The sequence below is a fragment of the Bacillus rossius genome, chromosome 15, assembly GCF_032445375.1.
Source record: "Bacillus rossius redtenbacheri isolate Brsri chromosome 15, Brsri_v3, whole genome shotgun sequence".
In the NCBI taxonomy this organism is placed as follows: Eukaryota; Metazoa; Arthropoda; class Insecta; order Phasmatodea; family Bacillidae; genus Bacillus; species Bacillus rossius.
Window position 1 is genome coordinate 5,739,082 of NC_086342.1, and position 13,501 is coordinate 5,752,582.

The 13,501-nt window shown below is 45.8% G+C and overlaps 1 protein-coding gene across 4 annotated transcripts in view; it reads left to right on the plus strand.

Annotated features, from left to right (window-relative positions):
* The window catches only part of LOC134539483 (glutamate receptor ionotropic, kainate 2), a 639,484-nt gene that overhangs the window by 538,710 nt on the left and 87,273 nt on the right, over positions 1-13,501 (plus strand). For all 4 annotated transcript variants that reach the window (XM_063381555.1, XM_063381552.1, XM_063381553.1 and 1 more), the window contains exon 5: positions 3,472-3,525. In XM_063381555.1, the coding sequence (XP_063237625.1) occupies positions 3,472-3,525 (54 nt within the window). The remainder of the gene's footprint in view (positions 1-3,471; positions 3,526-13,501) is intronic.

Genomic DNA, 13,501 nt, shown 5'->3' on the forward strand with positions numbered 1-13,501 from the left:
AGTCTGTTCTCTCTCTCTTACATTCCTTAGTCTCTCCTCTATCTCAATCTCTGCTTCCTGCGCCTTCCCAGCCCATTCCTGAACCCATCGTCTATCTATTCTCTCTCGTTCATTTCCTAAATCCACTTTCTCTCTTTCGTTCTTCAGTCTCTCCTCTCTCTCTCTTACATTCATTAGTCTCTTCTCTATCTCTCTCTCTGCTTCCTGCGCCTTCCCAGCCCATTCTTGTACCCATCGTCTATCTCTTCCCTCTCGTTCATTCCTAAATCCACTTTCTCTCTTTCATTCTTCAATCTCTCCTCTCGCTTACAATCCTTAGTCTCTTCTCTATCTCAATCTCTTCTTCCTTCGCCTTTCCAGCCCATTCCTGAACCCATAATCTATCTCTTCTCTCTCGTTCATTTCCTAAATCCACCTTCTGTCTTTCATTCTTCAGTCTCTCCTCTCTCTCTTACATTACTTAGTCTCTTCTCTATCTCTCTCTGTTTCCTGCGCCTTCCCAGCCCATTCCTGAACCCATCATCTATCTCTTCTCTCTCGTTCATTCCTAAATCCACTTTCTCTCTTTCGTTCTTCAGTCTCTCCTCTCTCTTACATTCCTTAGTCTCTTCTCTATCTCCTATTTGTTAGCCTCTCGTCTTCAGTCTTTCCCACTTCTTAATCCTTCCTCACTCCCATGACTTCTTTCTTTATATTCTAAGGTAAATTGTCTTAGCTGCTGATAGAAAGTATATAATTCAGAAATCATGTTATGTCTTGATTTACCTTGACAGCTATTATCTTCTTAGGCACAAACCTGTGGTCTATCTGCGTTAATATTTTTTTTATAACTGGCCTATTTTCCCTCTTACTGTCATGATCATTTCATATCTTCATTTTGGGCTTTTTTTTGCTGAAAAGTTCCTCGTTGGTCTTCAGTTTTACTGTCGCCGTGAATATGCTTGCTTCTAAGGGCATAGAAACGTTGTGCCGTGGTGCTATTTCGACCCTGTAAGCGAAGACTGTCAATAAAACAGCTGAGGCAGCCGGTTACTGACTATAGCTAGCTATTTTCTATACTTGCACTGCTTATCTCCAAGCATAATTTCACAGTATGTTCAAAAATATAATTTTCTTTCTCGGAGCTGAGTTATTCACTTCACACTCTGACTGCTTCTCGACCTGCGAGGCAAGGCAAATCCTTCACCCAGGTGATATATGGTGGCGAGATATTTCATAAACAGTGTTAAATTTCACCTTTCACATTTCCATTCTGGCGCCGAACAAAGAGCGTGAGATATGCTCTGGAGGGAAAAACGAAACGTGGGGAAGAAAGTACGAAAGAACCGTGAGACAGCTCTTTATTTCGGCCAACTTCCTGCGGCACGAAAGAAGAAAAAATGGGAATGTAATTTTTAGACTCCTCTTCTTTGCTTAGCGCTGGATGTCTTGGCTTGATAATCATGCACTGTATTACTCTTTTGGAACTGTGTGTTGCGTTGAAAGTCTAGGCGCCTTACAAGAAAAATTTGGTTGTACTTCATGTTTTAGGAACCCAGAAAGTTGCGTTCGGCAGGAACCTCGTACCACTTGCTAAACGCGAAAACTCTGAAGTCGTACTTGTCAATCTTATTTCTTCATTCGTAAAGATGATTATTTATCGCGAAAATGTTTTGGGGTCAAGATAGTCTACAAAACGCTGTTAACACCTATTTAATGTTTTTGTTGGAATAAACCTTTTTTACAGGACGTCGTTATTCCAGAATATTCTTTACTGAAAATGCTCAGTTTACATTGGCGTTTACAAGAGCTTTCAATGGACAAAACATAAAACCCTAAAGGTGATTAATTTTTCCGATATAAAGTTTATAAATTTTTAAGAGAACCAAACGTTAAAAATTTTTTATTCGATGAATCACAATACCTACTGATTGGCTACGATCATTTAGAGTAGCTCATTTCACAATTATAGGGCCAATGAATATGCGCTTTCTGCGTTTCTCGACGTCTGTTATCGCTGAAATATCATTCCACCAATCACAGCCTAAGAAGAATCCATGCAGTCATTTGAGAAATATTTTGACACCATCCATTTTTTTTTCTACTGCGGAACCTGACGTTCTCATTATAACGTACTATCCTACATCAGCCGGTAAAATCCAGACTAAAGTATTCTCAATAAGTTATCTGTTTTACTGACTAAGGCTTATGAGTGACTGGAGATATTTAGCCAGTGTCTGGACAGTTTACTTACTCTCGAAAATTTTGTAATAAAAATCACTGTTCTCGTTGGTGCTACGTCGCAAAGTCCCTTTTAAGTCGAGAAATTGCCTAACTTATTTTATTATTTTCACTGTAGAATACAGTATGTCCATAAAAGAATGTCACAGTCTCAATGGTAATTTATAACAGTTTAATTTAGTCTATTTACCACAACTTGAATACCATACATCAACCTGAAGGTATACTAGCCTAGTTTTTTTTTACAAATGTTCCACGTGTGCACCTTTAATTATACGGCAAACATCCAACCTAAAATCCAATTCTTCCCACACTTTGGTTAAGAAGTCCGGAGCAAGAAGCAATAACCTCTTCAATTCTATCTCTCAACTCAGGCAAATCATTAGGTAGTGGCGGAACGCGGACACAATCTTTTTAAAACTTCAAAAATAAATCGCATGGCGTTATGTCAGGTGAACGTGAAGCCAGCGAAAAAAGAGCTCTGTCGTCTCGACCATTACGACCAATCCAACGGTCAAGGACTTGGACGTTCAACCACTCTCGTACAAAGATATTCCAATGGGGAGAGGCTACATCATGTTGCCATTTAGTTTACGGTTCAACCTCTACTTATTTGGTAAATAGCAATTATTTCAACATAGGTGGCGCTGCAAACGGGAAAACAACAAAGCAGTACTCGTGCATGCGCTTATCTAAAATGGTTTGAGTTACTCTTTAACTGTGAACCTTGAACCAACACTCTGCAACGTTTACAATTTATTATATTAAAATGTATAACTGGAACATTCATTTATGGAAATAGTGTATTTTTATTTCAGATTGTAGCACAGCATGTTGAACGAAATCCACACATACTTAATAGCCAAAATACATAATTATTTATTTTAATTAATTACATTCGAAAATATCTGGCCTATTTAAAATACATAATGAAATAAGCTTCAGAAAATAAGTTTCTTATATCTTTCTGTCGTCTCAATATCCGTAACATGGTTCATACGATCATTTAAATCACAATCTTAGAAATTCATGCTTGTTTCACGTCACAAAAATTGCGGTTATTCAATTTTGTGGCTATCACATTTTGCCACGATTTGTCGATTTAAGTTTTCCACCTTTTTTTCATTAAATCTTACGAAAAATTAGTTGGAATTTTGCAATATTAAACCTTTAACCCATTAAAAATTAAAAAAAGAAAAGTTTGGGTTAACTAAAAAATTTCTAACGGTTTTCTTGATTATTTTTTTCCAGATATTGCAGCTTCAGATGAACGACTACAGATATCACTACATGTTCACAACTTTCGTAAGTACTGATACCAACTTCTTGTGTCCATCCGTGGAATATTGTTTCCGTTGAAATTATTATTTATTCCGTAAATTTGAATAAAGTTGTCATAATAATTGAGGATTATTGCGTCAGTAAGTTCAATAAAACTGCATGTAATACAGTACCCAGAATTCGAAAAATTTACTAGGTATAAAGAATTATTAACAAGAAAGAAAGGTTTTTCGCTCAGTAAAATTGTAAAACTCTGAACGCTAGTAACATGATCAGTGTTTAACAGAAATATAAAGCAATGAGTTTAGTTTTAAACAGTGGTTTTAATCGGTGAAATCATATCAACTGAAAATTCTCCTGACTGGAAGTCACAATAAATCCGTTCTTAAAGTGTGGATACCACAGGAAAATTAGTTAAAGCCTCTGAAAATTACTCCAAACCTTAATTGATATATTAAATCAGTGATGTTTATAAAATCAAACAAAACTAAACGAATGCATTGAGTCAAGTGGAGCAAGTGTTAGCCGATGTGCAGTTGAATTCCACTGATTTTCAGCTGCTGTGAGTGCCTTGAATTGTTTTATTTGCTACCAGAGCTCTCGCATTCCTCCTCGTTCAACCAGCAGCGTAGAGAGCGCTGTTGAGCCATCCCTGCATTTACCACATATAGTGCTGCCTGTTATAAATTTCATATTTTGTTCAGAGATTTGGAATGTTCCAAATGGCAGAACTGTTTGAAGAAACAGTGACACGTTAATTTTTTTTTTTTTCCTTGTGGTACGATAATTTCAACAGTGAGTAATATTTATTGTTAATTATTCATTATTGATTCATTAATGATTGATATCCTGAGCAGATATTTCTAAGTGAGTAATAATTTTGTTAGTTCATGTTTTCTAATTTTGGTTTTATTTTAATCAAATTTCTTATAAAAAGAGGTTGGGATTCTTAAATACTTTGAAAAGAAATTCCAGCCAAGAAAACCTGCACTGTGTTATATTATTTAGAAAAAAATATTCATCCTTGCTCTCTCTATTTCTCTCTCTCTCTCTCTCTCTCTCTCTCTCTCTCTCTCTCTCTCTCTCTCTCTGCCGTTTTACCCCTTCTTACGATATACTCACGAGTCGAGGTTTGAATTACCAAAGAGGTTTCACTTCTAACACGTGTTCTGAGTTACACGCGCTATTTTTTTTTATTCCGACTGCGAAGTTGCACGAGCGTGTGGCGATAATCGGGTGTGTACACGACTGATCAGAAGTCAATGAAACGTATGCTTCCCGTTCCGGCATGCGACGTGACAGGTCGCGAGACATGATCTCCGGACTCTTCCGTCCATGATCTGGACACCGAGACACGCGGAGATCTTTGGAGAACAGTTCACACACTCGATTCATCAAAGGGAAAAACTGCACGTTTTTGAGATGCATCTCTTCATTGACAAGTCACAAAATGTCGGTGTTGTTCTCCAGCCACAATCTAAACTCACGTCTTAAAAACTGATTTGGAATCAGCGGAATGTTAGCAATTGAAAATTTCTGCTATGGTTACTGGCTAATCCATCAGTGGACTTCACTGTGAACTTCAGATTGAAAGTTGAAACTTAATTGTAAAATTAGTGACACTAGCTGACAAGACAATCATGGCACTCAGTTACAGAAACAAACTGCGTGATCACATAGTGATACAAGTCGAGAAGTTTCAACAAATCTCGCTGATTTGGAGCAGTTTCAATAAGTTCTCAGACAACTCTCACTGGCATGGAGCAGTTCAAACTAATTCTTAGTTAATTTTAACTTATATGGAGCAGTTTCAACTAATTCTTGGTTATTTTTAACTTATATGGAGCTGTTTCAACTAATTCTTAGTTAATTTTAACTTATATGGAGCAGTTTCAACCAATTCTCAGACACCTCTCACTGGCATGGAGCAGTTTCAACTAATTCCCAGTCAAGTCCCACTGAATTGGAGCAGTTTCAACGAATTCATATTTAAGGTGCAGTAGCCTACCTGGTTGCACAAGGTGCTCAAAATTGTGATCATAAAGCGGCTGGAGCACGATTGCAAGCGAGATTGCTCCAGTCAAATTGTTATGGCAGTATAGTTATGCGGGTGTGGCATGCATTGTGATACCACCATAATGGGTATCGTAATGAAATTTTGTAAAGTCGACATTAACACCCAGACATCCAAAATAGCTTTTGTATTGCGTACAAATATATATATTTTTAAAATAAATTATCATTTTCGTAATTTTTCAAGTAATTTATCATTCCATGCAGTAGTTCATTTATAACATATAGGTATATTTATTAGACCTACGTCGTGCACTAACACAAACGTGAGAGTATTTTATGCCGGTTTCAAGAGCAGAAACGCCAGAAATTTTTTATATGACAAGACCTTCGAGTTTTTAAGGTTGAAATAAAATCGTTTAAGGATTTTCTCGTTCAATGCGAAAAAGATATAGGATATCATGGAAGTTCTTGCAACGTAAGATGTTGAGTTCTACAAAGAAACCTTTTTAATAGCCTGAAATCTGAAGATTCCTGTCATGGATTTTTTTTTTCCCTTCACAAAAGGAGAGAAGAAAAACCCCGAAAATTTCACGTGCGCGCCTCGTTTCTTGCTTTTGGTTCTTATTGGGGGGGGGGGGGGGAGTGTTAGGAGAAGAAAGACGCCTTTTGGATTCAGCCGATTTTTCATATATATATTTTTTTTGTCGTTTCTTATTGAAAATTCGTCTTCCATGAGGTTGAGGGTACATATTAGTAGATTTTATGAATTTTAAAATGTATTATTCTTAATGGGTTTTTTTTACAAATGCAGTCTCTTTTTATAAATTGTATAAAAAAAAAGTCTTTATCCGCGTCTGTCTGTTCGCTTACCTTTTCTAACCTACAAAATGTATTTTGATTTAGCTTTCACCATTATTTAAAGAATTTCTTCCGAAAGTTTAATATGAGTAATGAATTAATTTTTAACTTAAAGATAATACAGAAATAATGTCGTAAAAATACGCTTTTACGTCACTTACATGGCTTACACTGAACTCCACGAGACTTATACATCAAATTAATGTACTACAGAATTATTGTAGGTCGTAAAGAAAGCCTACAGAAAAGTCTGCAACAACATATGTTTATTTTTTAAAGAAGACTCACAGTAACCATTTTTATCTTTCAAAATTGGTTTTAAATAACGAATTATTTGCGAAACTATTTTGAACGACTCCTAAACAAAATCTGTCTGTGTGTTCTCGTGAGATAAAGCTTGTCAACACTGTTTACAAAGAAATTCAGTGTCTGTTAGTATGTGCATAATTTGTGGGAAAACCGGTCACTTATGAGACCTAGAAGACGCCACATTAGTATATCACATCCATGCGAAGCCGGGGTGAGTCACTAGTTATAATTATTTAAACTTCGAAACCTAGTGATTTCACAGGGAAACATTTTCGTTTTCTGCTAAACATAGTCAACTTCGAGCATTCCATTAAATGACATACACTGCTTAGTTTTCGTCATCAAAAACTATTGAATCTAAATTCGTATCTTTCTATTTAAAACTCTCTCTCCCCATCCTAAAACTTTTCCATAAAGCTCAGATAAACCCGAAAAAATTTTTAAATCCTGAATGTTATAGCTAACTTCGCCATTTTATAAAGTGGCTACTTTAATTTTACGACAGTGCCAGCTTACTGGTTGCGAGGGGGGGACCAAAAAACAAACCGGAATTGTAATGATGTGCATCGTGTGCTTGTAGTACCAGTTTTCTCCGCTAGGGAGCTATCGTGAATCTCTGCTGAGTCAAGTCACTCGAAAACGACGAGAGCGGTTTCTCTGGCGGTGTCTTCGGTGCTCGTGACACGGAAAAAAGAAATGGCTGGTTCTCATGAACAACATGCGGTTCTGAAATTTTCACTGCGTTCTTTCCGAATTAAAAAAAAAAAAAATATCGCGTCGCGGAAATATTTTTGGACATGTGCAGTGGTAATATTATTATTATTATTATTATTCGTGTAATTTTTTATGATTTGTTTTAGTATTTTTATCTGTGAAAATCTTTAAAATGTCTTCACGCACAGATTTTTTATTTTTTATTTTTTTTTTCCCAAAATTGAATATTAAGTATATATGATTTGAACATATGGATCCCAAGCGTATCGGTTTAAAAATTACTATATATATTAATGGCTGTCTTAAGTCTGATGCGTGTGTCGGTAATGGCAAGAAATCTTTCATAAATAATTGTTTGGTTGTTTGTTTGTTGCGCGGGTTGCTACAGCGTGTTCGCGATAGCGGCAATATCTGTGTCTCGTCCTTAGAGTGCAGTATGCATTTAAACGGGCATTTACTTTCTCTTTCCTATGCAACCTTTCTGGCATTAGCGCTGTCCTTGTTGGGAACATCCTGTTGCCAGACGCACGCCGTACAGCGCAAAAGGTTTTAGACACAACTTCTTAACGTAATGACAATTTTGTTTAATGTATCGGAAAAAATTGTATTTTGTGTGGTAAAATTTGGAATGGTGGTTGTGGAAATGAATTTTCATGGCGTAATTCATTAAGATCGTCATCTGATAATTTATATTTCTTTTATTTCCAAAGAGATGTAATTGAAATACGCCATTTTGATTTAAATCTTTTTGTGTCTACATTTTATTTATATCATTTAATTTCAGAAGTTTTGCTCTTTTCAGCATTGCATTGCCTTGTTATTAATAGTGACTGTTTTGTACAAACTAGGTTGAAAATGTTGTGTCGGAATTTTGATTTGTTGGCGATACTGAACATTTAAGGATAACAATTCGGGGTGCCATTATGATTAATTAATAATTTTTTTTAAGAGTTAGTCTCGTATGGAACATGGTGTAAGTTCGGTAGTGAGTTGAAACTGTACGGAGAACAATGGGTGTGCCGTGCACACAATTCTGGTTGTGAAAAGCATAACTGGTGAGTTGAAACGGTACGGAGAACAATGGGTGTGCCGTGCACACAATTCTGGTTGTGGGAAGCATAACTGGTGAGTTGACGTATTTTGGACAATCCCTTGGATTCAAATCCATATCGAAATTGACTGCGTGGTCCTCCGGTTGAAAAAAAAATTAATAAGTTCGATGTCGTGTGCACAAAGGAAACGCGACGTGCGATGGTAAACAGTGGCTGTTACAAAAATAGTTTCTCCCGCGGAATAACAATTCGTGTTTAGCATTTAATTATATATATTTTTATTCCCCTTATCAGAATCCGGTTACTAGCCTGGAAAGCTAGGAGAGGTTAGATAGGCCTCGACCGAACCACTGGTATTCTGGGTGTTTAGAGGGGTCCCAGAATGATGTGTGAGATCGGCATGCGTTAAGAGACTGGAAAACATTCGCGAGTTCAATGACCTCCAGGATAGACTCAATGATCCTCTGCCTACTTGGACAAACGGCGCCTGTTAGTTGGGTACTGAATTTTGAGGCGTCTCAAGTGGGCAACTTGAGATAGGATACTTTTTTTTTATTGATTGTCTCTAATTGGCCAAGAGTCCTACATATTAACAGTGAACCAATAGAAGAAGAAGCACAACGGTATAAATATTTGAATTTTAGCATATCACGAAATGAACCCCGCGAATTTTTCCGGTCTCTAGGCATGCGCCAATAGTGCAGATAAGGTTTAAGGGCTAAGGACACGGCCAACTATCTGGTTAGCCAATTTCTGATTGCGTGTACGGAGTGAACCGTTACCCACGCCCACGGTGGGGGGGGGGAACCTTGAAAGAGCACCGGGTTATCAAAAAAATACCCTGTTTGATTTGTATAAAATACCACGAACAAAGTACCTCAAAATGTATAAGGACACAGAAAATCCCTGAGGGCTGAAGCTATGAGGGTTCCAAGAGATTCTTTGTTAACTTTCCCTCAGAATGATAACTGCTGTAGTGACGCTGTTGGGAGACGCTGTCTCACGGTCTTGGAAAAAATCAAGGAGAAGCAAATAAGACTTTTAATGTTGACCACCCGGTGTAGCGTCGATCTGGCAACGGTGTTCGCCATCTCCTCTGCGCTGCAGTCCCGGGGTGAACCAGGCTGTAGCCGCAGCAGCACCGCAGGGTCGATCTGGCAACAGTGTTCGCCGTCTCCTCTGCGCTGCAGTCCCGGGGTGAACCAGGCTGTAGCCGCAGCAGCAGCGCGGGGTCGATCTGGCAACAGTGTTCGCCGTCTCCTCTGCGCTGCAGTCCCGGGGTGAACCAGGCTGTAGCCGCAGCAGCACCGCGGGGTCGATCTGGCAACAGTGTTCGCCGTCTCCTCTGCGCTGCAGTCCCGGGGTGAACCAGGCTGTAGCCGCAGCAGCACCGCGGGGTCGATCTGGCAACAGTGTTCGCCGTCTCCTCTGCGCTGCAGTCCCGGGGTGAACCAGGCTGTAGCCGCAGCAGCACCGCATGGTCGATCTGGCAACAGTGTTCGCCGTCTCCTTTGCGCTGCAGTCCCGGGGTTAACCAGGCTGTAGCCGCAGCAGAACCGCGGGGTCGATCTGGCATCAGTGTTCGCCGTCTCCTCTTCGCTGCAGTTCCGGGGTGAACCAGGCTGTAGCCGCAGCAGCACCGCGGGGTCGATCTGGCAACAGTGTTCGCCGTCTCATCTGCGCTGCAGTCCCGGGGTGAACCAGGCTGTAGCGGCAGCAGCACCGCGGGGTCGATCTGGCAACAGTGTTCGCCGTCTCCTCTGCGCTGCAGTCCCGGGGTGAACCAGGCTGTAGCGGCAGCAGCACCGCGGGGTCGATCTGGTAACAGTGTTCGCCGTCTCCTCTGCGCTGCGGTCCCAGAATGAACCAGGCTGTAGCCGCAGCAGCACCGCGGGGTCGATCTGGCAACAGTGTTCGCCGTCTCCTCTGCGCTGCAGTCCCGGGGTGAACCAGGCTGTAGCCGCAGCAGCACCGCGGGGTCGATCTGGCAACAGTGTTCGCCGTCTCCTCTGCGCTGCAGTCCCGGGGTGAACCAGGCTGTAGCCGCAGCAGCACCGCGGGGTCGATCTGGCAACAGTGTTCGCCGTCTCCTCTGCGCTGCAGTCCCGGGGTGAACCAGGCTGTAGCCGCAGCAGCACCGCGGGGTCGATCTGGCAACAGTGTTCGCCGTCTCCTCTGCGCTGCAGTCCCGGGGTGAATCAGGCTGTAGCGGCAGCAGCACCGCGGGGTCGATCTGGTAACAGTGTTCGCCGTCTCCTCTGCGCTGCGGTCCCGGGGTGAACCAGGCTGTAGCGGCAGCAGCACCGCGGGGTCGATCTGGTAACAGTGTTCGCCGTCTCCTCTGCGCTGCGGTCCCGGGGTGAACCAGGCTGTAGCCGCAGCAGCACCGTGGGGTCGATCTGGCAACAGTGTTCGCCGTCTGTCTGCGCTGCGGTCCCGGGGTGATCCAGGATGTAGCCGCAGCAGCACCGCGGGGTCGATCTGGCAACAGTGTTCGCCGTCTCCTTTGCGCTGCAGTCCCGGGGTGAACCAGGCTGTAGCCGCAGCAGAACCGCGGGGTCGATCTGGCAACAGTGTTCGCCGTCTCCTCTGCGCTGCAGTCCCGGGGTGAACCAGGCTGTAGCGGCAGCAGCACCGCGGGGTCGATCTGGTAACAGTGTTCGCCGTCTCCTCTGCGCTGCAGTCCCGGGGTGAACCAGGCTGTAGCGGCAGCAGCACCGCGGGGTCGATCTAGTAACAGTGTTCGCCGTCTCCTCTGTGCTGCAGTCCCGGGGTGAACCAGGCTGTAGCGGCAGCAGCACCGCGGGGTCGATCTGGTAACAGTGTTCGCCGTCTCCTCTGCGCTGCCGTCCCGGGGTGAACCAGGCTATAGCCGCAGCAGCACCGCGGGGTCGATCTGGCAACAGTGTTCGCCGTCTCCTCTGCGCTGCGGTCCCGGGGTGAACCAGGCTGTAGCCGCAGCAGCACCGCGGGGTCGATCTGGCAACAGTGTTCGCCGTCTCCTTTGCGCTGCAGTCCCGGGGTGAACCAGGCTGTAGCCGCAGCAGAACCGCGGGGTCGATCTGGCAACAGTGTTTGCCGTCTCCTCTGCGCTGCAGTCCCGGGGAGAACCAGGCTGTAGCGGCAGCAGCACCGCGGGGTCGATCTGGTAACAGTGTTCGCCGTCTCCTCTGCGCTGCAGTCCCGGGGTGAACCAGGCTGTAGCGGCAGCAGCACCGCGGGGTCGATCTGGTAACAGTGTTCGCCGTCTCCTCTGCGCTGCAGTCCCGGGGTGAACCAGGCTGTAGCGGCAGCAGCACCGCGGGGTCGATCTGGTAACAGTGTTCGCCGTCTCCTCTGCGCTGCCGTCCCGGGGTGAACCAGGCTGTAGCCGCAGCAGCACCGCGGGGTCGATCTGGCAACAGTGTTCGCCGTCTCCTCTGCGCTGCGGTCCCGGGGTGAACCAGGCTGTAGCCGCAGCAGCACCGCGGGGTCGATCTGGCAACAGTGTTCGCCGTCTCCTCTGCGCTGCGGTCCCGGGGTGAACCAGTCTGTAGCCACAGCAGCACCGCGGGGTCGATCTGGCAACAGTGTTCGCCGTCTCCTCTGCGCTGAGGTCCCGGGGTGAACCAGGCTGTAGCCGCAGCAGCACCGCGGGGTCGATCTGGCAACAGTGTTCGCCGTCTCCTCTGCGCTGCGGTCCCGGGGTGAACCAGGCTGTAGCCGCAGCAGCACAGCGGGGTCGATCTGGCAACAGTGTTCGCCGTCTCCTCTACGCTGCAGTTCCGGGGTGAACCAGGCTGTAGCCGCAGCAACACCGCGGGGTCGATCTGGTAACAGTGTTCGCCGTCTCCTCTGCGCTGCAGTCCCGGGTTGAACCAGGCTGTAGCGGCAGCAGCCACGCGGGGTCGATCTGGTAACAGTGTTCGCCGTCTCCTCTGCGCTGCAGTCCCGGGGTGAACCAGGCTGTCGCGGCAGCATACCGCGGGGTTGATCTGGTAACAGTGTTCGCCGTCTCCTCTGCGCTGCAGTCCCGGGGTGAACCAGGCTGTAGCCGCAGCAGCACCGCGGGGTCGATCTGGCAAAAGTGTTCGCCGTCTCCTCTGCGCTGGGGTCCCGGGGTGAACCAGGCTGTAGCCGCAGCAGCACCGCGGGGTCGATCTGGCAACAGTGTTCGCCGTCTCCTCTGCGCTGCGGTCCCGGGGTGAACCAGGCTGTAGCCGCAGCAGCACCGCGGGGTCGATCTGGCAACAGTGTTCGCCGTCTCCTCTGCGCTGCGGTCCCGGGGTGAACCAGGCTGTAGCCGCAGCAGCACCGCGGGGTCGATCTGGCAACAGTGTTCGCCGTCTCCTCTGCGCTGCAGTCCCGGGGTGAACCAGGCTGTAGCCGCAGCAACACCGCGGGGTCGATCTGGCAACAGTGTTCGCCTTCTCCTCTGCGCTGCGGTCCCGGGGTGAACCAGGCTGTAGCCGCAGCAGCACCGCGGGTTCGATCTGGCAACAGTGTTCGCCGTCTCCTCTACGCTGCAGTCCCGGGGTGAACCAGGCTGTAGCCGCAGCAACACCGCGGGTTTGATCTGGCAACAGTGTTCGCCGTCTCCTCTGCGCTGCAGTCCCGGGGTGAACCAGGCTGTAGCCGCAGCAGCACCGCGGGGTCGATCTGGCAACAGTGTTCGCCGTCTCCTCTGCGCTGCGGTCCCGGTGTGAACCAGGCTGTAGCCGCAGCAGCACCGCGGGGTCGATCTGGCAACAGTGTTCGCCGTCTCCTCTGCGCTGCGGTCCCGGGGTGAACCAGGCTGTAGCCGCAGCAGCACCGCGGGGTCGATCTGGCAACAGTGTTCGCCGTCTCCTCTGCGCTGCGGTCCCGGGGTGAACCAGGCTGTAGCCGCAGCAACACCGCGGGGTCGATCTGGTAACAGTGTTCGCCGTCTCCTCTGCGCTGCGGTCCCGGGGTGAACCAGGCTGTAGCCGCAGCAGCACCGCGGGGTCGATCTGGCAACAGTGTTCGCCGTCTCCTCTGCGCTGCGGTCCCGGGGTGAACCAGGCTGTAGCCGCAGCAGCACCGCGGGGTCG